This window comes from Thunnus thynnus, chromosome 6 (assembly GCF_963924715.1).
Source record: "Thunnus thynnus chromosome 6, fThuThy2.1, whole genome shotgun sequence".
NCBI lineage: Eukaryota > Metazoa > Chordata > Actinopteri > Scombriformes > Scombridae > Thunnus > Thunnus thynnus.
In genome coordinates, this window is record NC_089522.1 from 1,975,668 (window position 1) to 2,001,567 (window position 25,900).

General features: G+C 37.9%; 1 protein-coding gene across 4 annotated transcripts; it reads right to left on the reverse strand.

The window, feature by feature from the left end:
- LOC137183975 (DENN domain-containing protein 2D-like) lies at positions 1-25,900 on the reverse strand. Of its 4 annotated transcripts, none has more exons than XM_067591231.1 (17): positions 25,721-25,900; positions 21,414-21,480; positions 21,170-21,256; positions 20,921-20,986; positions 11,424-11,471; positions 10,785-10,880; positions 10,112-10,284; positions 8,961-9,073; positions 8,785-8,854; positions 8,609-8,686; positions 5,647-5,787; positions 3,584-3,732; positions 2,024-2,195; positions 1,858-1,908; positions 1,608-1,689; positions 1,252-1,497; positions 1-335 (listed from the first exon to the last, which is right to left on the reverse strand). In XM_067591231.1, exons 1-17 carry the CDS (start codon positions 25,748-25,750, stop codon positions 268-270), a joined length of 1,737 nt encoding a protein of 578 aa, XP_067447332.1. In that variant the 5' UTR covers positions 25,751-25,900; the 3' UTR covers positions 1-267. The 4 variants fall into 4 exon arrangements, with proteins under 4 accessions (XP_067447332.1, XP_067447331.1, XP_067447330.1 ...); XM_067591230.1 differs by having other exon boundaries at positions 1,252-1,494; positions 20,909-20,986; XM_067591229.1 differs by having other exon boundaries at positions 20,909-20,986.

Here is a 25,900-nt window from a genome sequence, read left to right on the forward strand (position 1 = left end):
TGGACTTAAAAAACGAGTCTTTATTTGAAATTATTTTCCTGCTCATCAGCGACAGACTGTGACCACAGCAGAGTACCGACACGAGGAACTGAAGTCTCATTTTGCCAGTGTTTCACAGAGTAGCAGCAATATAGCCATACAGTAAGTCACACTTTGGTACATCATTATTTAAGAGAAAACTGACACAGGAAATAAAAACACACAGTGCAAAATTCACATCTATTCCTATGTACTCCTTTATATACACCCAGTTTCCCATGCAGAGAGCTAGTGTTTCTTTTTCTTGTCCCTCTTCTTCTTCTCCTGGTATTCAAGGACCTTTTTATAAAATATTCCTGCAGGAGAAAAAGACAGAAGCTCTGATTAGTATAACATAAAACATTAAGTTGTTTCAACATAAGTTCAACTGCAGGAATGTGATCATTTGAAAGTTTACATAGAGCTAATGATGAGGATAAGACGATTTAATTAAAATGATTAGATTTTACAGCGTAAAATCTTTATGTTGACAATCATCTCAACAGAAAGACCTGAATAACAGAAGTTGCCTGTGCTGCAGATGTTGTATGTAGATTTCACTTGACTTCTGATATCTGGTTTTATTCTAGACTCAGTTTCAGGTTGATAATATACTCAGATTCTCTAAGCTCCGAAGCTAACAGATCTCCTTTTAATATAAAAGATAAAAGAATTAGCCAAAGACAGATGTCATGTCCAATAGGTAAAAGATAACTGAAAAACTTGTTCTTCACCGACGCATCACAAAGCAACGTGAAACCTTCTTACACCTGATTAGGAATGGGGTTCAATAGCATTTTATTAAATTCAAATCCAGTATGGATCCGAATCCTTATCAAATCTTCAATGAACAATTCTACGAGTAAAAAGGCTAAAATAACTGAAACTCAAAGATGTCTAACCACCTTGTGTTGGCACAAACACTACAGTTTTTAGTGGCAGCTTAATCAGTGCTCACAGATTGTAGCTACAATCTCGAAATGTATGAAATATTCAGATTCAAATGTTGATTTGATATGAATCAGGGTTTAACTGAGAGATTCTTAAAGTAATATGAGCTGATCAGCTGATCATTTCAATAGAGAAGAAAACACAAAAAAAAAAACACAGTCCACTGGCGGTTGTACATTGATATTACAGTCATGTGTTTTTTTCACTCACAAACAATTTTTGCAGCTGCACAGAGCACATTAACCAGAGAACACATGCTGGATCAGGATGCTGGATCCTCACCTTGCTGTGGTCCAGGCTGCTGCTGCTCCACATCCTGGATAAACAGGTCAAACATCTGCGTCTGGATGAACTTCTTGACGAAGTGCCGAGTGGTCTTGGACTCAATGGCTTTGTAGAAAACTCTCTTCTCAAACACCGCCCGCTCTCCGCCGCGATTGTATTTCACATGTGACGTGTAATGGCCAACTGTTTTCACAAAGAACAACAGAAAGGCCTCTGACACCACCCGGTTCAGCTCCTCCACTGCTGAAAGAAACAACACAAACCCCTTGCCGTCAATCCACATCTAATTTAATATTTACAAATTTTAGAATCAATTCCTAACTAATTTTTGATTTTTGGTGCAATTGACTTACTTGATGCTTCTTGTCTGTGACTCAGTGCCTCTTGTATTTCAGCTTGGAGCTTCGGGGGCAGAATAGTACTCTCGTCACCAATCTAGAAAAAAGTCATTTCACAATTTCACATATATAAATGTTTCAACTTTGACAAAATAGTTATTCTCTTTGAATTTCAAAATCATAGTTGATAACCAAAATATGCATTTATTCAAAAATTGTTTTTAACAACATTTTTGTTGATACAACATAACTTCTAGTCTCTTACTGAAACAATGAAGGTTTGCTTTTTGTCCTCAGATAAGTCCACGATCAGCAGCTGTGTTACAAAGAGAAGAAAAGGGAAGAGGTCACTCCAGCATCAATCCACCACACTGATCTAAAGTTTTCTTTTCTTTTAAATATGTCTTCTGGCATTCCCCATGATAACTCACATCAGTTTGGTCGGTAACCTGGTCTAGCAGGTGTTTCTGGACCCCCAGCAGGTAGGGGGTGGGTGCCATCACTACATCGATCAGGATCTCCGGAACAATGGAGATTAAGGTGTGTTGCCAGGTAAAGGGGTAAAGGAGGGCTGCTACTGCATGAATGACCTGGGATAATGTGCTTTAGAGAAACAAGAGAGATGATGTCAGACCCCATTATAATCAAATTGTCCAAAGATTAGCACATCATGAAAGAAATGTAAAATGTCTTTCTTAATGTTTTTTTACACCATGGCTTTTGGCTGCAAAAGTGTTACAAGCACAGGTTTACTAAAAATCCGCTGAGTGCAGAGATCCTGCCACTGGAACTTTAATCACATTTAAAAAGCTGTAAATGGCTTCACTTTGTAAAAAAAAAAACAAAAAAAACAAAGTAGATTCAAAATGGCTGACTTCCTGTTGTATGAAATTTGGTAGGCAGATGTAACATCTCCAGACTAACCTCTTGGAGCCATACCCTAAGTCCAAAGATGGGGACATTGAAATTTTTGAAATTTGTCCACACCCAAGACTCATATCAGATATAAAGCCACTTCTGATGTATATGCAAAGTTTCATGAGTTTTCAAACACTCCTAGCACCTCAAAAATGCTAAAAGTAATTAGGAGCTGCTATAGAACTGAGAAGTCACACTCAAGCCCAATTGTGATACTAACTGAAATATTTACTACTTCGAAAATAATTGCAAAGCTCCATGAGATTTCATGCATCCTAAAGGCCTCAAATGTGTTCGTAAAATGAAAAGTGACGCACAAAATCCAAAATAGATGACTTCCTCTTGGACGAAAAAATTTGAAAAAATGGCCCTCCTTTTGGGGATGCTATGGAACCTGCTGTCCACATCCAAGCCCAATCACTACAGAAATTTGCAATTTCACCAGTTCTGACGTGTGTGCCAATTTTCTTAAATTTTCAAGCATCCCAAGCCCCTCAAAACTGCAATAGTGTTAATATTATTAAAGCTTCAAGCAGCGATGAACAGGCCCTCACACCTCGCGTATGTCAGAGGGAGTGACAGCCGTGGTATTGCTAATGGAGGTTTGTTGACACAGCTCTGAATTGTCAGGATTATCGTACACTGAGTAAATGGGTAAAATAGTATTTCCTGTGTCCAGTACATTGTGCTGGAGATGACATATTGGAAATTGTGTATACATTTGATGAACTATGTGTCATTTTGAGTCATACTCATAGTTCCACCTACCGACAACAGGAAATCAGGCTGATTTTAAAAACATCATCCGATTTACATACTGAAATTTGTCTGCATATGATATACAGTGTCATGACGCATAATTGTGGGTGCTCTCTAGTGCCACATAGTGGACACAGGATGTGATACTTAACTCCTTGGTGCAACGTCCAATAAGAGCCCGGTCCTGAACTAATATTTTCAGCTCTAAGAAGAAGAGACTGCTTGAAGATGCCCCCCTTCTGAAATGCCTCCAGTGAACCTGATCTGTGACAGAGCTGTCGTCGTGTGTGTGTGTGCAGGTGAGTATGTTGTACCCCAGCTCATCAGCGATGAAAATGATCCGTCTCTCCAGGACAGCAGCAGCGAACACCAGTAACACCTCCTCGTCTGTCAGGCAGCCAAAGAGCGTGGCAAAGTTGACGTGTTCCAGCCAGGAGTCCAATGGTCGAGTTAGACTGATAATCTGGTGGAGAGTCACCATTGTCATGAATATTTCAACAACTGACATGTCGCTGACATGACACGGTTACTACACCAATGTCTGACTGCAAAAACACTAAAGCCTTATTTAAAGAAAGGGATGAGATGCAGGTTAGTCTTCTACTACCATATTTTTCACATTTAGAAGAGCATCCTTACAGCCATCATGAATGAACAAGAGGCTTTATGCAGCCAGAGAACCATGCATTTGTTTTTCTGTTTACTCCTGTTGGCTGGTTGCAGTAACTCTAGCACACTGACCAGCATCAGTGAATACTTGAGATGAGTGTGTGCTGTTGAAACATGGTGTTGGGCCTGATGGTAAAAGTATAAGGTTTCTGCTCTGAGGTAAATGTTGTGCAATGCAAAGCAAGTTGAGACACAACTCATCACAAATACGCCCATCTGGAGGATCTCACTATATGAAGTCACTGGGTTACACATTCTCATGCTATGTGTGAGTACATGTGTGAATTGTGTATTGTGTAATCTTTCAGCCAATTTCCTCTATGTTCAGAGACATAGAGGAGGGGGTAAAGACACAGCTGCCTCTACATTCATGTTTTTCACTTCTGAAGAGTTGGTTACTTCCTTTCAATCTCCTAGGTTCTTTGAAACTTAAGAAAACAAGACTGTCTAATCTGCAGAAATATCTGCTTTATGTTTTCCTCTTGTGTTACTTAATTCAGTCATATTTCCTCAATACAGCTTGGCTGAAGCCTCAGCTAGATCCCATCTGCACTCATCTTTTATTTACTACCATTTTAGGTTGTCTGAAATCTCTAATGTGTGTATCCTGTCTAGATTTCAGACAGTCAAACATTTGAGAATTTTTAAAAGCTGGAATTTAAAGGACAGCTTTTACCATCTGGGTTGTATTTTAGCAGTACTGGCCATAAGTTTTATCAGTTATGATAACATTGTACTTCCCAAAATAATTGGTGAGATCTCAGAGCCAGTCACATTGCTAAAACATAAAGGTACAACAGCACAAGAAACAGAAGCAGTCAGATGATCAGACAGGTTCTAAACAAACCAGCAGATTATCTACCTTTTATCTAACTCATTTTTATTCCTTGACTTTTAACTCATTGTGTTAAAACCAAGAAATGTCTCTTTGTCTGTTAAACCGGTCTTTGTGTCTTTCTTGTGTTGTTCATGGCCTTTGTTATCATGATTGTACAGCACTTTTTTAAATGTGCTTTATAAATAAATTTGATTTGATTTGATTTGAACTCCATTTTACTTGGAGACAAAACTGTAAGTGCACAAGAAAATTGTGTGCACACAACTACAGTAAGTACAGTAGGTCAAAGGTGAAGCAGGAAATGGGTCTGTAAACTGTGACTGATATTTATAATGGACAGTTTGGGTAATAATTTTACCATTCCACTTAATTTTCTTGTCCAAATAAGTTCAACTAACCTAGAAGTTTGTTTACAACTTGTCTGATCATCTGACTACTTGTGTATCTTGTGATGCTGTTTTTTTAGCAATGTCACTGGCTCTGAGATCTCACCAATTATTTTCTCACATTATCATCTCACAAAAATCTATTGTGTGCTCAAATGAATTTGCATTACATTACATGACATGCTCCAGTTTCTTCTCTCCGTATACAAGACAACGTCGTGCAGTGTACCCGATGATTCTGTTGCATCAGAAACTTTATAACTACATTAAACCTGAGTTATTCTGAAGCTTTAAAGTTAAACTCTAATTTAACCACCCTCAAGTTTCATGATAAGCTGCCACCTACACAAGAAGAGAAGTGACTCTGTACATCCGCATGGTCTTTGGTTACTACTGTATAAATACTGAAAAAGAAGCACACAAATGTTTGAGACCTACAGTATATTATCACATTTGAAGTGGACTGCCTTGCTTTTGCTCTGACCTCAGTGCCTGACTCAGGAATGAAGCTCTTAATCTCCACAGTGTTCCCCGGAGCTGGGAATGGAGCCTCCCGCAGCTTCTGCATGAATGGGTAGATCATGGCCATGGAGATCTGCCGCCGCTTCTCCACCTCATCAAAAATCTGTACACACACACACAAGAAAACACACAGTCATGGATTGGTTAATGTGTTTTCTGACATGTTGTTGTGTTTTCTGAAATATTGTGTTTTCACAGTTTTATGTGTTTTCTGAAATGTGTTTTCTGATTTTTTTTAATGAAATGCTGCATTTTCACATTTTTTATGTTTTTTTCTGAAATGTGTTTTCTGATCTGTTTATGTGTTTCCTGAAATGTTGTTTTGTTTTGCACCTCAGGGCCACTGCAGGTAAAATGGAAGAAGCTTTGAAATTAAAAATAGGTGCATATCAGAGAACTGAGGTTTCTTACTAAAAGATGCTGAAATGTAAATGGGAAATTAGTAACAAAAGGGCTGTTTCTAATAATAATAATAATAATAGTAATAACAATGATAATAATAATAATAATAATAATATAAACCCATGGTTCTCTGGATGCTATTTGACATTTTACATTATCTCTTTTCTAGACTTTTTGGGTCTAGAAAAGTGTTAACAGAATTACAATAATCTAAACTAATAAGCATCTTTCTTATGAGTTATAAAAAGTTCAATTATATCTTATGTTTTCAAGGTAAAGACAATATATGTTAGCACATGGTTGTTTATTGTCATCGTAAGCACAACAGTTGTAAATTCTACCACTATAGAGCCAAGCTGTAACAGAATTTGAAGTATTGCATGTTCAGATCAGGGTCATAACTGGGATTTTGGAAATACTGAGGACATGAATTAGGCCTCAGTATTTCAACCAGACACCAAAAATAAGTCTCAAACTCTTTTAAATAATTTGAATCCTGTAGAAGCAGCTTGGTATTTAATAAGAAACCAAATTCCCAGAAAAAAAATACACAAGATGTGAACTCAGTGTCCTCAGTGGAGAATCATTTATTCACAGTAACATTTTGCCCCCACTGACCTTCGGTCTGCATAAAGAGCAAGTGACACACATCACTAAACAAACACACACACACACACACATATATATCAGACCATAGTCACTTTTGGGGACGTTACATAGACTTACATTCATTTTCTGGAGACTTACCCTTACCATAACCATAACCCATACATGCCTAACCCTAACCCTAACTTTAACCTTAACCATTGACCCAAAAATCAGATTTTTCCCAATTGGACAAGACGTCAGTTAACTGGTCCTAAGTCTGAAATTTGTCCCCAAAAGTAGCCTATGACAGATCCACACATACAGGTGTGGCTCCTAGCGACACACACTTATTGTTCTGTCAATTTTAGCCCAGCACATAGGTCCTCTTACCTATAACATACAGTAGATTCAGAAAGTATTTATACCTCTTCACTTTTTGCACACTTATTAGTGTTGTAGATTCAATTTGAAATGGATTAAATTGGCCAACCTACACTCAATAACCCATAATGAGAAACTAAACATGTTTTTAGACATTTTTGTGAATGTATTATTTTGCAAATAATAACAATGTGTAATATTTATTTCTTGTTATTTATTCATTTAATAAAATTAATTTATACCTACATACACAATACTTTCAGGTTACACTTGCCAGTTGCATGTATATTAAAATACCTTCATGTTTGGGAAGCAACCAGATTCTTAATGTTTCCAGGTGGGTAAAGTTAAGCTATGCAGTCTAGATGACCTTGATCATACTCAAGAGGAAACAGAGCAATGCCTAACTTTCTATTAGGCATTATTTATCAGCAACACCATGTCCTTTCTTAATCAAGCTACTGTAACTATTGCTGATTGGGCACTTGCCTGGCACTGAGGTTTGTTCTTTACAAACATGAAATGACTCAAACTCTTGGGAATCACTTGTACCACTCCTACATTATTGCCACAGCCATATAAATAATGCAACAATCTCAAGGTATCACACATAAACAAATGCTGTATATGTGTGTCAGATGTACTTTGACAATCTTTAGCTTTACCATGTTCAACCCAGCGAATCACTGAATGGTCAGATTGTTTACTGTAGTGAGCTGAATGCTAATGGTGCAAGAATGCATGTAAGAAGTGGCAGCAGATTTACATTCCATGCACCACATCATTTTTACAAAAAACTGTCTGTCTGTCTTTTTTATACTCTCATTACCAATTCACAATAAATATGAAAAATCTGTCTGTTTCTGAGCTGCACATAGTGTATACAATGAAGCTAACACATCCTGTATCATTTCCATCCCAGTTTGGAGTATTAACTCTGCTGCACTGCAGTCTTTGTTAATGCCAAAGGTATTTCCATAGATTGTCCAAATTTATGTGTTAAGATATGATCACTAAATCATGCATATTGTAGTTAAATCTGTGTGTTTGGTTGCTTCTTGCAAACCAAAGATGTAATTTCATGCTCTGGAAAAAACTTCACTTGTGATTTTTTTCTACAATTGACATTTTGCTGTCAGAAATAAGTGTTTGACCACCGAAATCATGGCTGTTTAATGACCTTACAAGAATGGTGACAAGGGAGTAGCATGCATTTTTCATTGTTTCTCAATCTACCAAGTCTCAATTTTATTTAGTGAACTCATCCAAGTCATCAGCACAGGCTGAGGTTACGAATTACAGTCAAAAAAACTGGCCTCCTACTACCTAGTTTGGCAAGATGCCATTTCCTTAAGATTAACTAACCAAGTACTGAACCTGTCAAGTACTGTCAAGGGCAAGAGCAGCACTCCATATTTGGACATATTTTGAATGACTGATCAAGGAAATACTGTAAATAATAAAATGAAGAAGCTAATTTTAGCCACATCGAGAAATAATCTGAGAGACACCAAAAAAGATTTCCTCTTTTAGAAATGTTCACTTCAAATTACCTTGGAGAAGAGGCCAAAACAAGCCACGCTGCTGATGATGCAGTAAGCCTCAGGTGGACGAGCTCCCTTTCCACCAGGCTGCAGATTGGACAGTGAAAGGAAAAGGATGTTTGATTAAAGATTAGAAAATGAAAATGCTAACACCCAGTGAGGACAGCTTCAGTCCACACACTAACCAGTAACCTCCTGCAGTATCCGTTTCTTCTGCTACCGTCAATCTCAGTCAGCACAAATGAGAAGGTCTCACTGCAAATAGACAAGAAAAATGTTGAACTAAACCATGAATGACGGAAAAAGGATTTTCAAAGTGAGAGCTTCAAAAAAAGCTAGCATAGAGTAGGTTCAGTTGTACCTGTGGTATTCTGTCAAAGGAGCCCAGTTGATGCCCTCTGGGAAACAGAAGAGGGTGATCGCCTTCAGTGTCTTCTCCTCCTCCTCCTTTTGAAATCTGGCCATCCCATCTCTCTGAAGTGTACACACACACACTCTTAAAAAAAATCTTTGTTTTCTTACAGTAAGTAAAATGATCCTCGATTAGTGCTTCACAGTAGTAGCAAAGCTCCCAAACACCACTATAAGTAATCCTAATTCAAGTGTCTGTATATAATTTTACAGTCATTTGAACATCTTCAACAAATTATTTAGACTGATGCTAATAGTTAACTTATTTTTGGACTGCGTTACGGCACAAGTAAGGGGAGACAGCGTATGTGCCTATCAAATGCTGTGTCCGGTAACGTTAATGTCAATTTTTTCTCCTTTATTTGGTGAACTGCTACATTTTATGGATACATATGGTAATACAAGCAGCCAAAATCTCCACAGGGCATCTATATAGCAATATTTTATAATGCTCTAGCAATAGATTTACCTCCTTTAAACTTCAGAGATGGTTATTAAGAATTGGATTTCTTCTGTTTTAGAGAGCAATGTCTGTGGTCATCTTGACTTACGTTACATGAATCATGGTGTTTGAATCCCAACTAATCACAATGAATCTTTAATGAATCATAGGCTAGCAGTATATTAAAGAGCACCTTTAACTACTCCTTGAAAACGGTTAGTTGTAAATGTCCAAGTTATGTGTTTTTAATTGACATGGAAGGTTTTCATCAATCACCAAACACTAATTTATCAATTTATAAAACTATGCAGGTTGGTCAGAAACATCTTTCTAAGATATCTGCCAATCCATGTTGAAATGTTGACACCTATAGAAAATACACCATTTGAACTCAACTGACTACCCTTGTGCAATGTTATCTAGTTTCACAGAGATGTGGTACAGCAGTGCAAGGCCAGCGGTACAGAGATTGAAAAGACCTTTACCAGTCATCTGAGCTACTGATATTCTAACCTCAAAACACTTCAACAGAAATGTATCTGTAAAATTTCAGTAGAGGCAAAGTAAGGTTTCTGTAATCTAATCTGTCTCACTTAAAAGGCACCCCTGTTTACTTGCGTTTACTCGTGTGTACCTTTGCTCCACCAAATCAAACTGACCTTAGGGAACTGGTAGGTGATCTGAGGTTCATAACTGTCGCCACCCCTGGTCTTCTTGAGGCTGACCACTACCAGATACTCAAAGAAGTACTGACCACTGACATAGCGGTGCTGCACGGATGTGTCTGCCTCTGCTGGAGCCAGCGGATCTAAAGGCTCTGGGTCTTTCACTCCTGCATGAAAATGTAGAAATACGTTGTACTTTAGGGTACAGCATTACAATTGAGGTCCAGGTGTAAATGCATACAGGCCTCATTAGATCAGCACTTGGTCCCCTGTGATGATGTGAGTCACAGTATCGCCATGTCTTGACTCACCAAAGGCTTGTGGCCTTATACTCCCTGCAGTGGGGATGGGAAAGGTTGTTGATGACTGTCTGAAAGCCAGATAATAACTGGAGGAAAGGAAGAATGCTAAATTTGGATTCGATAGTAGGTAGAGACATGGTCAACAAGACAGAGCAAAGGGAAATTCATCTAGCCATCACAATTTGGCCCTTGTCAAAGTCACTCAGATCCTTACGCTTACCCATTTTTGTTGCTTCAACTCTGTAGTCAGCTTTGAGGCTGTAATTGCATTTTGTGCATTTACAAAATAAAAAAAGTCAATTTACAAAAGTCAGTTACCGTAAGGTGAATAATTTTTCTTTGATGAAATGTAATATACTACTCACTATTTCTTTTGCCTATGCGGAAGGAGGAGAACATGGCACTAAACCTCTTGAGGGCCCCTTGTTGTTCACCTTCATCTTCACCAGGTGGGATGGTGCCTGTTGGGGAAACAACATCAGCAGCTACTTAATACTACAACCTCCAACCGCAATATAAGCTTCCCCACCCTTCCCCTACCAGTTTAAGGGCCCTGAACATCCACACAAGTGTTAGCATTTATTCAGGCTGATTAGACCTCAGCTCAGTTTGAAGTTGGTGACGCTAGTATGTTCAGAATGATGTCACCAACATCCATACAAATCAAACATGAAGAAGTGAATTATGCTGTGACTGAGGTGTGCCAGTGGAATCTATTGCAACAGCTGCTCTCCTCTGTGAAGGAGCAAGCTTCAAACATCTCAGAGATACCTTTTAAGCCTACAGGCAGTAGGGTTAGTATTAATACTCAGAAGACAATTTTTTGTAGAGTATTCCTTTAAGATTGCTTGGATGTAAAACATGATGAATCTCAATTATTAGACCTTTATTTGACTATCCAAGGTTGTTTCAGACATGATTCAATGAACTCTTATCTTCAAAGTCAAAAGAAAAGTGTATACTGGAGATAGTATATCTTGTAGGAATCTAGCTCCTGTACTTACTTTGTTTCCCTGCAACATCAGAGAGGAGGTTACCTTTGGGCTGCTCACCTAGAAAACAAAGAGAAACATTGAAAAAAAAGGTGAATAAACCTACATCATTACCTACATCATGTATAAAATACTTGCAATTCCAATCAAAGTGGGGTGAAAAGCATCCAGAGGGGTATTTTACGAAGGCTCAGTAACCAGGATTAAATTGTTTCATAAAGCCAACTCAAAGTTAATGAGGTCAGACTCTTTCATGATTTTGAATTTGAGTTCCCTATGTATCATAAGTGCAGAGAATTAATATGGAAGATGTACAATGTCATTTAACAACTTTCAAGTATCAATAAGACCCTGGCCAGGCATTTTATTTAAAACACACAATATGTAATATCTGCCACTAAGGGTCTCTCAGTCAAAACAATGACAAAAGACGTAGTGTGATGACAGTGTGACGTAGCAAACTGAAGTAAGTTTGGCTTACTTCAGTCATCATGCTTTCTGAAACATTCCTCAGGTATGAAAATGCCTGATACTGACATGCTTCAACTGAGCAACCAAGACCACTTGATCACTAAAAGCAGAAAGAAAAGTATGCTACAGTTGAACAGTGACAGGCGATGACCACCCAGAAAAAGAAACATATATGGAATCTGTGTTGATATCTCAAGTAAGTCAATTGCAGAGAACAGTGCCCAAACTAGGAGCCACTTCAACACTTGTAAATGAGGAGAAAATTATTTAACAAGGTTAGTTTCGGCACAAACCCAGACTCCACGATCCTTGTAGTACAAGGCTGAAGCAGATCATGACAGGGGGCACTGAAGGAGGTTATCTCAGCCTGTCCAAGTATACAAACAAATGTTTATTAAACCACCTGTTTACGACTAATTCAGTGATGGCATTGTCTTCCATACTGCTCAGACATGGTGAGCATCTGGTTTTGAATTGTGTCGGGTGCTTGGACCTCATCATACTTGCATGCAAGTCTAGTTGGATCGGCAATTACAATTTATTGGAAGCAACTTCTATTAATGTTTTCCTGTTGCCTAACAACAAAGGTTTTGTAACAGGTCTTCCTATCAATCCTTAGTGTGTGCTGCAGCAATAACAGTCTGCTGAATCATTTGTTTACTTCAGACTCTCAGGAAAGAATTTTCATACTAGTGCTGCATTCAAGTCATCTGGGAAAAAACAGCTTTCTACAGAAAAATTCTGTGAACCTTATCTTCAAGATGGCAAATAAACAACACTAGGAAAAAATGGTCAATACTATTTAAAATTTACAATTCACCTCAGGCTTCAGCCTTTAATTTACTCTGAGATAGTAAACCCCACTTGGGAACCCGGGGTTCGGTTATGATTTCTCTGACTATCCAAATTTTAGTGTTACAAAGTTGAAGAATGGGAATGGGATGCCATCCCACAGCAGTGTGTGACCAGGCTGGTGACCAGCATGAGGAGGAGGTGCCAGGCTGTTGTAGCTGTGTATGGTTCTTCCCCTTGCTACTGAAGCTCCTGTTTGTTAAATGAATAAATTGTTAAATTGCAAATATGTCTTGTTTCTTCAAACTTCAATCATCAAATCCACCAAACAAGAGTCAATGGCAGAATAAGCTGTTTGGCATTGGCAGAGAAGATTTGGCATATTTTTCATGGGTGCAACCCACAAACTCAGCCCTGCTGCTCATCCCACAAATGCACATTACTTACAAATGTGGCACCATTTAAAAAGGGAAATAAACAGGCTTTCCAACGGTATAAGACTTATTGCCAAGAAGCATTGTTACAACAAAGAAATAATCTACCTAACACAAATTTCCTTACTTTTTGTGCTAAGTTTATTATATTGTGGTGGAAGCAGAATTTTCACAGATGGATATATCAAGGGTGCATATAACTGAACTGAGCTGAACCTTTAACACAGAAGGTCCGAAAGACAACAAAAGCCTATTTATTGTCTTGACACACAATATTGCAGTAAAACCAGTTTAGTATAAAAGGCATCTACACAGATCACCCCAGTAATGGGAGATATGTGTTGAACATGTGTCCTTAGTGGAAAAAAGGTATTAGATCATGGTTAATTCAATTATGATGATAAAGCAAAGGTCGCCACACAAAAATAGGAGTTCTACTCCCAAGTGAATCACTTTAAAACTGGTAACACTTTACCACAAACTGCATTCTTGTTGGTTTGAGGTTGTTTCTGCAATGTTTGGTTTGCTGTCAAACCTTATCTCCTATTTATCACCCACTTAAACAAATGTGTGATGTGAAAAAGCTGAGTGAGAACATTCAGTACATTAAGGATGAGTTAAACTGAATGTATCATGAACAAGCTACAGCTGGAGCAGAAATCCCGCATATTGTTCAGGTTTCACTTTCAAACTGGTTTACATCCCCGGTTCCTGACAACAAGCTTTACTAAAGCCTAAAGTCCATCTCTTTTGGCAAGATAAGGTGTTTGCACTGTCAATAGCAATGCCAGCCAACACCTTGCAATTGCACCACTTTGCACATAACTAGCCACCAAAGAGCATATCAATATAGCGAAAGACTATCTATTACATTTTGCTCAGGTTATATATAGTCACACCACAGAAAGCATTTTCTAAGCCCACATGCTACTTGCCAATTGTATTATTGGTGTTCAGCTATGAAGCGGGCGTACATAACAGTCCTGTTTAACAGCCTAACACCCTGAGGCTCCTGAACATGTTACAACATCATGCTGTCAATTCTATAAGACAAGGAATGGCGCTAAGGTCCAATGAAAACTTCTCCCAACTAAAACTGTCTGAATCCCATAATATGTTCATATTTTCTTTTTTACTAAGAAACTCCCAGATGTATATATTTCAAATTCAATATGTCCAATTACATCCAAAATATAGCAGTTTTAAGCTTAAAATTTCTGTTTCACCAGTGATCCTTTTGTGTCAACAACCGCATTCCAGGCTTAATGTGTAGTCAGCCATGAAGGACCTCACCTAGTTTTGCTAAGTAAAAGGTGTTTGACTTCAAAAATGAAAGGAGGCCTGGTATCACTAATAACAACACTAGTGTTTCAACCTGACAGCAACAAACAGATATTTCTGATAGTGATTTCCCACGGCTTCAGTATGACACAAATTCTTCAATTTAATACATTTATAAGAGTTGATGGACTAAAGACCTAGGGGCAGATTTATATACATTTATACCTCACATGCTTAAGAAGCCTTTAGTCATTTGTCAGAAAATAAGCCAAAAATCTCAATGTCTGCCTACCACGAAAAGGTTATCTTGTGAAGAGGCTGCATCAGAACAAACTGCATCTATACATTTACTATTGCCGTCATAAACTTTTAAGCCACACACGTCGCATTGGTCTGCCTAGTACATTATTCAATTCGGCAAATGCCAGTTGTCTGCAGTGGCCTATTAAAACCACTAAACACGGTGGAGACACTGATATAAAAAATAGAGTTCTTCTTGGTGTACCACTTGATATCCAGATACACAAGTGGGCACAACCTGACCGAGGCAGGTTACCAGCACGCTTCAACAGGTAGTCGTTTGTCGATAAACATCATAACATCAAGCGTGACGCTGATTTGTATTAATGTCACATATCGTGGATAGATTGGTCTAACATACGAAGGCTCAGTCAGGCACATAAGTGATAGTGAAACGCCTCGGCAGTGTCAGCGGTCCAATACTCACTCCATCTGCTCTTTAAGTTCGTCAGTCCGGGCCCTTTTCTTCTCCTCGTTACCGCTCCACTCATTGCTGCTTAACTCCTCAAAATGTGTTCCTCTCAGCTGTTTTTGTCCGAAAACTCAACAACACAGCTGGGGCACTTTATCGTCTCCATTCCTGCGCATAACATCGCATACTGGCTCGTGTGCTCACACAGCTCTGCTGGGTGCGCGCCTCAGCGGTTATGTGCTGCGTTCAAGTGATGACGGGCCGTAATGTATTTCCCACAGTTTTATTAGTTCTACCTCTTTATTGGCCGTAATAGAAAATCCGGTTATGAGCCATTAAACTGAAGTCCGTCACACTATAAGTTAGTAGCAATTTATGTTGGCGCAACCAACACGAACACCACTCAAATAGGAAGCGTGTTAAGTAGGTGTTACCCCCACACCCAAACCACCTCCCACAATAGATTCAACATTCGTTCTCAAAGTAAATACTTCATGGTTGACTTAAATTCAAATTAAGGATGACATTGTGGCCTATGCCAAGGGCCGTGGATGCCAGAAACACAAAATATCATTTCTTTTAGTCCCTCCTGCTGAAACCCTGAAGTAACCAGCAGGCAATGGCCCAATTTCCTTGAGTGAGTGCAGGCCACTCTCTACCTTCCTAGGAACCTGTTAAATGTCAGAGCTGAGTCAGACTTAGCCTGCTTTAATGACCTTTCTTCCACTGTGACAGGGATGTTAAGATAGGTTAAGATTCTTGGATTCTTGCTGTTTAGTAGTACTTTCAGATCATAAATACTGAAATACTGTTTATTTCCCGGAACTTTCAGATGGCTATTTGCCTCACAACTACAAAATAAAGTTCACATCTGTGAAATACACTTTCAGTTTGTGTGTTCATGGAATTCCACCTTTTTCCTCAAAATTCTGAGGAAAATCTTACAACTTGAATATGTTTTTTCTTAAGTAAAAGCACCAGAATAGCAATGTAAAAATACTCCACTACAAGTAAAAGTTCTGCATGAAAAATCCTTCTTAAGTAAAAGTACATAAGTATTATCAGCTTGATGTAGTTAAAGTATTGCAGTAAAAGTTGTTTTTGTTTTTTTGTTTTTTTTAAGATTGATTTGATTCATTGATTGGGACAGTGTGCAGTTTTAAACATTAAAGATGCACTGCACCGGACTTAGCTCGAAGCTAATTTGCATCCGTAGTCCCCCGCAATCAAAACATACAACAGCACAACAACAAACAGTACAAAGCAAAAAAAAAAAAAACAACCCACAGAACACACCATACAAAATACAAAGCTACACACAACAGCACATCACATACACTCACAATGTCAATTAGAAATTAATAATTTAAACTTGTCAGATATGAGCAAGACTACCTGCGCTAATGAGAAGACCATAGATGGAGTTTAGACTCAATGGTCACACAGCTGATTGGTCTTAGTAGATTTTTTAATTTGGCCTTGAATGTATTGATAGAACCATTTAATTTTTTTTAACTAGGCACAAATTTGAGAATAATCTAAAATTGTCAAAGCTCAGTAAATTGTGTTTCTCTAGTAGCCTAAAGTGATGGAAATGCATTGGCTTTTTGTCCAGAGTTTTTAGAGTTTGTTTGTATAAGGACTCAAGAGGTCTTGTGGCTGTTTCCCCAGCCTGCCCTCAACACGTGATGCAATAAGACATATAGGACAGAATCATAGCATGCATAAATATCTTGGCTGTGTCCAAAGAGAGACAGTTTCCAATATGTCTAAAATTTGCTAAGTTGTACTTTATGGTTTTAACTGTTTTTTTAACATGTTTCTTAAAGTTCAAATTTGGATCCAGTGTCACACCAAGATATTTAAAATCAGTAACAGTTTTTCAGTATCAATTTTTTCACCTATGATGAGAATATCAGCGTTAGGAGGTTGTACCATAGTTTTAAAGAAAAACATACCTTTTGTCTTGTTTACATTTAGACTCAGACATGATTGATCAAGCCAATGTGTGATCCTTTCCAATGCAATTGTTAGCTTAGCAGCAGCTAACTCAGCTGTTTTTGCATGTGTGTACACAACGGTGTCATCTGCATACATTTGTAGTTCTACATCATAACAATGTTGAGGGAGATCATTAATATATAGGCTAAATAATAGAGGACCTAACACTGACCCTTGTGGAACACCCATTCTGCACTTCATGTTACTGGACAGTGTGTCACAAACTTTAACACATTGTATCCTATTAAATAAATATGAAGACATCCATGCCAGTGCTCTAGATGAGAAGTTAAATTTAGAGAGTTTCGATATTAAAATATCATGATTGACTGTGTCGAATGCTTTATGCAGATCTAAAAATACAGCACCAACTACTTCTCCTTTGTCAAGTCTTGATTTAATTTGTTCTATTAAGTGCAAGGTAGCAGTTTCGGTGGAATGATTAGCTCTAAAGCAAAATTGCATACAATGTAGACCAAAATTGCTTGTATTTTGAAATGTTTTCAGTTGTTTAATGACAACTTTCTCAGCAACCTTTGAGAATACTGGCAGTATACTTATTGGTCTGTAGTTACTGGCGGTCTCTAGATTTTAAAATAGGTGTGACAATGGCACATTTCCAGTCATCAGGAAAGGAGCTGTGTTTAAAAGACAAATTAATTAAATGAGCGATAGGGGGAGTTAAGATATCTTTGTGTGATTTGACAAACATGGTGTCAAATTGGAAAGCATCTCTACTTTTGGAGCTTTTCAAGGAGCTGATGATTTTGTTTACTTATAACTCATTAGTTTCTACCAGCTCAAAAATCTGACCTGTAGCATCTATAGGAACAATATCCAGTTTCCTTTTCATAATTTTTTTTCCTAACTCATATACAGACTCAAGAAAAAAATATTATTGCAGATTATCAATGTTTTTCCAGATCAATTTACTGTTGCCTTTTGCCTCATTCAAAACATTGAGATAAAAACGAGATTTAGCTTCTCTTAGCTCTTGGATAACTTTGTTCCTTAAACCTTTAGAAATCAGCATGTCAGTGTCACCTCTAGTTTTAATTGCCTTCCTTAGTGCAGCATCTCTAGATTTAATTAGTTTCCACAAATTTTCATTAAACCACGGTAAATTGTTTTTATTTTTAGATTTCATAGATATCATCACATTAAATCTTTCCCTCACAGAGTTGATTCTGTGAGTAAAAGTATCACAGCCATAGTCCAGATCATCAGAGGACAGTACATCATCCCAGTTCAAGCTGTTAATGTCATTGATAAATTCTTCTTGCTTAGCTCTGGGTATGCATTGAAGGATCATTGTCTTAGTTGCCGTGGTCTTAAATTTATTTTCAGTCAGTTTTCTCGTACATTGGGTTAGGTTATGATCTGACAAGCCAGTGATTAAACTATAACTTTTAGTTATTCTTTCTGGTTTGTTAGTAAATATCAGATCAATTTGTGTACTGGAGCATTTTGCAATCCTAGTTGGGCCTTTTACTAGTTGTTCTAGTTGGAATTTCTTTGTGATCATTCTAAGTTTTTTCCTCTTAGTTTTATTCTCCCAGTTCACATTAAAATCACCCATAAGTAATAATTCTTTGTTGAGATTGCACTCTTTCAAGACTTCTCTGAGTTGATCACAGAAAGTGTCATCTGCAGAAGGGGGTCTATAGACACCTATGATGTTAAAAGACATTTGCTGGGATAACATTATTTTTATCCCAACATATTCTAACGTGTTACCTGCATTATAAACCACACATTCACATGATGTTGTCTCTCACATAAAAAAGCACCCCTCCTCCTCTTCCACCAGGTCTGTTTCTTCTGAAACATTGGTATCCAAGCACCGTGAACACACTCGCAGGAGTTGTTTGTTTCAACCATGTTTCAGTCAGACACAGAAAGTCCAGATTTGAGTCAGACACAAGATGAGTTAGCGGATTGCTCTTTGCAGTAATGCTTCTGATGTTAAAATGTCCACCAAATAGCCCCCTCGGTTTCAGCTTCGGCTTTGGCTTTGGCCAGAGGGTAGAAGCTCCTCTTAAACCCCTCAGCACTGGCCTGGTGCACCCCGAACCTCCTCTCGACCTCAGCGGGGAGAAAAGGCCATCATCCAGGCACTTAGGAACCCCAGAAGATGCATGTGGCCAGGACCGTTTCCTTCGATGTTGAGATGGATGTACAGATGGTCTTACTTGATGTTTAATCTGATGTTTACATTTGAAAACCTGGACTGGCTTGGTAGCAGAGTCGGCAGGGGGGTGAGCTGACAATCTCTCCATCCCGATGAGTGACCCCCAATCATATGCCATCACTTCATGAGTCCAGAGTGCATAGAGAGGCTCCAGCATGCATGGATTACATTACCAGCAAGGATCCTTTAAGTTTTCCTCTTGTTTTCAAAAAAATACTCTTCTGTTAGCTTCTTTAGTGCTGTATCTCCTTTGGAATATTGGTAACAGCAGGTAGCAGTTAGCAGTTGACAGCTAGCTAGTTGTTTTGATTTGAAAAGTATCCAAAGATGATGTTTTCTCTCCTGTTCTTGCTGATCCATGCTATTACTTCTTCTTTAGAGTCCTTTCTGAAGATTACTGAGGCTTATATTGCAAAATGTTCCAGTTTTTAGGTCCAAGTTTGAGATGTAATCATGAGCTCACTGCAGTGCAACCACTCCTTTTTGGCTGTGACTTTAAAAGTGCTGCTGTAAAGGTCCCATGTGACAGTACGGATGCACTTCTATGTAGTCCAGAGAAAACCTGGCTGGATGTTGGAAAGAACCAATCAGCCTGCTTGACACGTATAGGTCCATACAAAGTGCCATAAGTATTATGAGCTTGATGTAGTTAAAGTATTGCAGTAAAAGTAGTGGTTTGGTCCCTCTGACTGATATATTATTATATATGACATCATTAGATTATTAATACTGAAGCATTAGTGTTGGAGCAGCATGTTACTGTTGTAGCTGCTGGAGGTGGAGCTAGTTTCAACTACTTTATATACAGTTAGCTAGTTTAGTCCAGAGGTTCCCAACCTAGGGGTTGGGCCCCTCCAAAGGGTCACCGGATAAATCTAAGGGGTCATGAGATGATTAATGGTAGAGGAAAGAAGAAAAACAAACTTCTGATACACAAATCTATTTCAGTTTTTGGATTTTTTCTCTAATCTTTTGATTTTTGGTGAAATATTGGATCATTTGAACATTTATTGAAATGGAAACATGTGAGAAGTTTAGAGGGAAAAATCACTATTTGGTGGAGCTGTTAACAACTCATAGACATGTGAAATGTGACCCCGACTACACACTGCTTTTTGTAAGACATCAAAAGCCAAAAAGGTTGGAAACCACTGGTTTCATCTTTAACAATGTGTTGTATTTTAAAAGCTTGTTGTATTATCCATTGTGTCAAATCTTCATCTGAAAAGTAAAGCCGTCAAATAAATGTAGTAGAGTAGAAAGTACAATATTTCCTCTGAAATGTAGTGGAGTGGAAGTATAAAGTAAGAGAAAATAGAAATACTCAAGTAAAGTACAAGTGTTGAGTATAACAAATTTGCACTTAAGTAGGCTACAGTACTTGAGTGAATGCATTTAGTTACAGTGCTTTCCACCACTGCTTTATTATCATATATGTAATCCCATCCAGTTGTTTTGTTAAGTTCGGTCAGGCAGCTGATGTATGAGCCAGTGATAGTGAAGCATGAATAAAGCAGCTGATGTAAGCAGGACTTATGTTCTGCCTTAAATAAGAAATAAGCTACACTCCATTTAGCATGCCACACTTTGCCATGCCACTTGATGCTCATATTACCTTCTACCATACCTGTCTTGTTCATCTGGTCCTGAGTACTGTGTGGCAGTGAGGCACCATATTCATCTGGGATTGACTCTAGGAGTAAAAATGTAAAAGGATATCAAGAATTTGAGGTCTACAAAGTTTTTCTTCATAAGGGAACAAATTGATTTGTCATTGTATTGAATGTGAATGTATGTGGTTTTTGTTATTATCTTAGTATATATAAGATAGTAAAAGAAATGGACTGACTGTGGATTATGAACATATATTGTTTACCCTTTCTTGATGGCTCCCGGACTGATGAAAAAGACCACAACCCTCTCCGCCTTGGAAATCCACCCTCTTCATAACTGTTGTGCCTTTCTGTGGAAAATTCACATAGACATTATGAAAGAGTTACCAATAAGCAACAGACTAAATGAGATTCAGGTATTGTCTTCATTAAATGAAAACATTTCAGATGACTATGAACGGTACTGCATGACCAGTATGGTCAATAGCCGGAGCACTTCTGTCTTACTTTTAATTCGCAGAGATGAGAAGGTCAATCTCCTCCTTGACCTTTGAGACTGCTGCTGCTCCACATTCTAAAAGAAAAGGAAACAATGATACAAGTAAAGGAAATATAAAACTGCAAAGTAAATGATCAAACCCCCACCTCATGGTGGAATTTTTCTGGGCAAAGCCAACTGGGACTAAACCCTGTGGCAGATGCAGAAAATGCTGGAGGGATGACATGAAGGATGTGGCTAGGGAGGCTACCTTGCTTAGCTTGCTGCTGGGGGAAAATGGATAGATAAATGGATGGATAGGGATTTGCACATTTTTGCTCTGCAGAGCAATTTGTTTCATGATATTCTCAACATGCTGTGGTGAAATGATCAACTTTATACACTAGATAACTAAGAGCCAGATTACCCATGAAATTAAGTGAGGATAATCCTCAGAGGATGGCCCCTATGGATTTTGGTGATCCAGTGGCCTTTTCTCTTAGAACACCCTCACACTTCCATTTCCCCTTGCACACAACATACTGTATTTCAGTGGTAGGCAAATAGTGACCCCTGGGCCAAATCCAGCCCTCCAGCAAAAATATTTGGCCTCTGGATGAAAGTTGAAGTTTTGATATTCATAGTTTAGATAAAGTTATAGATTTAAAAAAATAAAAGACTCATGAAAATCCCAATGAAAAAAACCTTGTTACATCTAAAACTGCCCCCACACGATGACAGGCATTAATACCATGGTTGCATCATGCTATTTCAACAGTGCATGGGGATGAAATTAAGTCTTATTAACCTACCAGGAATTAAATTTTAATGTGTGAATTCCAACGCTGTTTTAATTCCACAACTTTAGCCTATTCACCAATAACATGATGGTGTGTTGATGCCATTTTTTTTCTAAGGCAACAACAACAGTACTTTCAATCAACCATAAGGAGCAGAATATATTGACGGATAACCAATAAGTACATCTCTTGTCTCAAAGTGCAACACAGAACATATATTTGTGTGAGTCTTTTTTTTTTTTTAGCCAAATGAGTATTAAAATAACCTGTAACTCTGATATGTCCTCACTTACTAATACACATATGCCCTCAGATACAACCCTAAACAGTTTTATAAATCTATCTCATTCTTAAATGAATTAAAAGAAATTAACAAAGCGTATGGGCCTGCACTTCTACTGCACTGGTTAACGGCCCCCACTCATTAAGAAAAAGCAAAATCATCAGTGCAGCTTTAACTGCTAGCCTTGTTTTTGTTGTCACTGCAACACTGTATACTCCAGTTTATATTCACAAGGTATTTATTTGAACAGTTATTGCTGAGTGAGATTAACAGTATGTTGGTCTGAGCCTTTAGATCTTGGTGTACAGGCTCACACTGTATAGTCTTAATAGTTTTTATGCTCCACTCTGAAACTCAAGTCAGTGTTTAGCCTAAGTCACTAACACTATCTGATACCAGTTTAATGATGCTATTATTTCTCTACCACTAAGTCACTGTTGTTGATTTGGTTTGTTGCTGCAGATTTTATAGTAAGTTGGACAACTAGCTCTTGGTTGAATACTCAACTGGAGGAACATACTGTTGTATATGAGCATTACTGCTTCTGCATGAGAAGACACAGCCGCTATTTATAGCAGACCGAAATGACAGGACATGAGGATGCCCTATGGGAAAACCCCCCTCCAATATAAACCCATTGTGTACAAGTGGAATGTAAGGCAGTGTTTGTGCAGTATACCATAAAGTAAAGTATTTGTAATATTAGTTTGTTAAAAGATACAGAACATGGGTTCTTTTCTGCTGTGGATATTCCATATTTCTGTTCCTGAAAGCTTTAGCATTTGCAGTGTAGTCACTCATTGATCTTTTCTGGGAAAAATCCTCTGGCACAGGAAGTGATGCGCTTTATGTTTCTTGTTTGTTTTGGGTAAATTCTTTAATGTACCCAAAACAAACAAGAAACATAAAGCGCATCACCATTGAACAGCAAAAGAAACAGTGAGTGAACAAAAAAAACCTGCAACAAGTCAAAGCTCTTACATAGAAAGTCCAAGATGCCACAGTATCACCTGCACTAGCTGACAAACCAGCACTGCAGTCATTGCTTATAAAAGACAGATTAAAACACACACACCACTGACATCTGACCCGGGGCCTGAAGGCAGGTTCACTGTGTGTGTTAGTGATAATTAGATTCATTGCAAAGTTTGTTTGGTGATACTGTTAGTACCACTGAAAGCATAATCTAACCTGAAATGGCAAAGGCCTTAAAGTGACATTAAATTATCTTGACACAAGATTATTTACATTATTTTGAGGTTATTTAGATCAGTGGTTCCCAACCTTTTTGGCATGTAAGCAGTGATTGAAAGTAACTAATTACATTTACCCAAGTACCCTACTTGAGTACAATTTTGAGGAACTTGTACTTTACTTGAGTATTTCCATTTGATGCTACTTTATACTTCCATTCCACTCATTTCAGAAGAAATTGTACTTTTTACTCTAATACATTTATAGCTTTAGTTACCTTTCAAATGAAGATTTGACACAATGGATAATATAACAAGCTTTTAAAGTACAACACACTATTAAAGATGAAACCAGTGGTTTCCAAACTTTATGGATTTTGACATCTTAGAAAAAGCAGTGTGTAGTCAGGGTCACATTTCAAATGAGTTATTAACACCTCCACCAAATAGTGATTTCCCCCCTAAACTTCTCATGTGGTTTAATTTCAATAAATGTTCAAATGATCCAACATTTCACCAAAAATCAAAAGATTAGAGAGAAAGTACAGATTTGTGTATCAGAATTTTGTTTTTTCTTCTTTCCTCTCCCATTAATCATCTGACAACCCCTCAGATTTATCTGGTGACCCTTTGGAGGGGCCCAACCCCTAGGTTGGGAACCACTGGACTAAACTAGCTAACTTTTAGACAGTAACATGCCGCTTACACTCTGATGCTTCAGTATTAATAATCTAATGATGTCATATATACTAACATATCAGTCAATGGGACCGAACCACTACTTTTACTGCAATACTTTAACTACATCAAGCTCATAATACTTATGTACTTTTACTGTAGTAGGATTTTTCATGCCGGACTCTTACTTGTAATGGAGTATATTTACATTGCTATATTGGTACTTTAAATTAGGTAAAGGATCTCTGTACTTCTTTCACTGCTTATGAGCCCTTAATACTAAACTTTGTCTACCTGCGACCCCTCGCCACAGATTACATAATGGATGTCTATGTGTGGTGGCTATTTCAACCAAAAATTCCAACTATTTTATTTGAATACTTTTACAAGACTGAAGTTAAAATTATCCAGTGAAAGCAAACAGTAGATAAAAAAGTGAAAACAAACCCAATTTTGTGTAGCAAGAATGTGTTTTTCTGCTTCTTATCCTGCTAATCATCTCTTGACCCCTCAGATTTACTTTGCAACCCCTTGGGGAATCCAGACCCCTAGGTTTGGAAACACTGATTTAGATAATCCTGAGCTCCTGTCTTGAAGAAGGGTCCTGAGTTAAAAATTGTATTAAGTAGGAGAATTACGAGTTGTTCAGCACTTCAGTCTGCACCTGCTCTGATACCAGTAGTGTATATTACAATACCAACCAGGCTGTGGAAACATAAATACCCTGATGGATTCAGGGTTAAACTGTGTTTTTGTTTCACTTATACAGTCATGGTGCGGTGTCAACAGGGGAACTGTTTATATTATTGTAAAGTAAGATACAATTTAAAATGACATGGTGGATTTTTTTCACATTACACTAAATACTAAACTTTACTAGGCCATTTATAATCAGTCCTACGTTTTACAGGGGGCCAATAAAGAGCCAATAAAGATTATGCTGGCAGGAACAGGTGCCCAGGAAGTTGCAATAGCTGATAGTTGTACCAATAGTTTGTTGCTACATTTCTTCACATGGGTACAAAAAAATAAGTCACCCTCCTCCTAGAATCAAATTCAAATGGTGTACATTTCTGATGTAATTCTTACCACAGGAAGTAAAAGTGAAGTTGTCAAGATCAAAGTTCTTTGTTCCTCCTGTCATGTGATACTAACAGGAAATGTCAGTGTCTCAAATGTTTTCCCATGATTTCACTGTGCATTTTTTTTTATTGCTGATTCGCTCATTTCCAGCTACATTATTGTAATACTGCACCTTAATATCCTTTGTGTTTCAGATATCAATATCAATGAATCACATGTAAACTCACCATAATGAAATAAGGGTTGCAGCCTTGAACCCATAGCATAAAGAGCATAGCTTGAGGAAGAAACATACTCACCACCTGTTCATGCTGTGACATCTTGTCCATTTCTTTTGGCTGAATAGATGGAAGAATCCAGCACTAATATGATGACTTTGGCATAACTGGTTAATCAGTAAATACCAACTTCAACTCTCATATACAGGCGGTGTGTCTAATTGTGGTAACGATGAGGCTGCAAGTGCACGTATGAGGAAG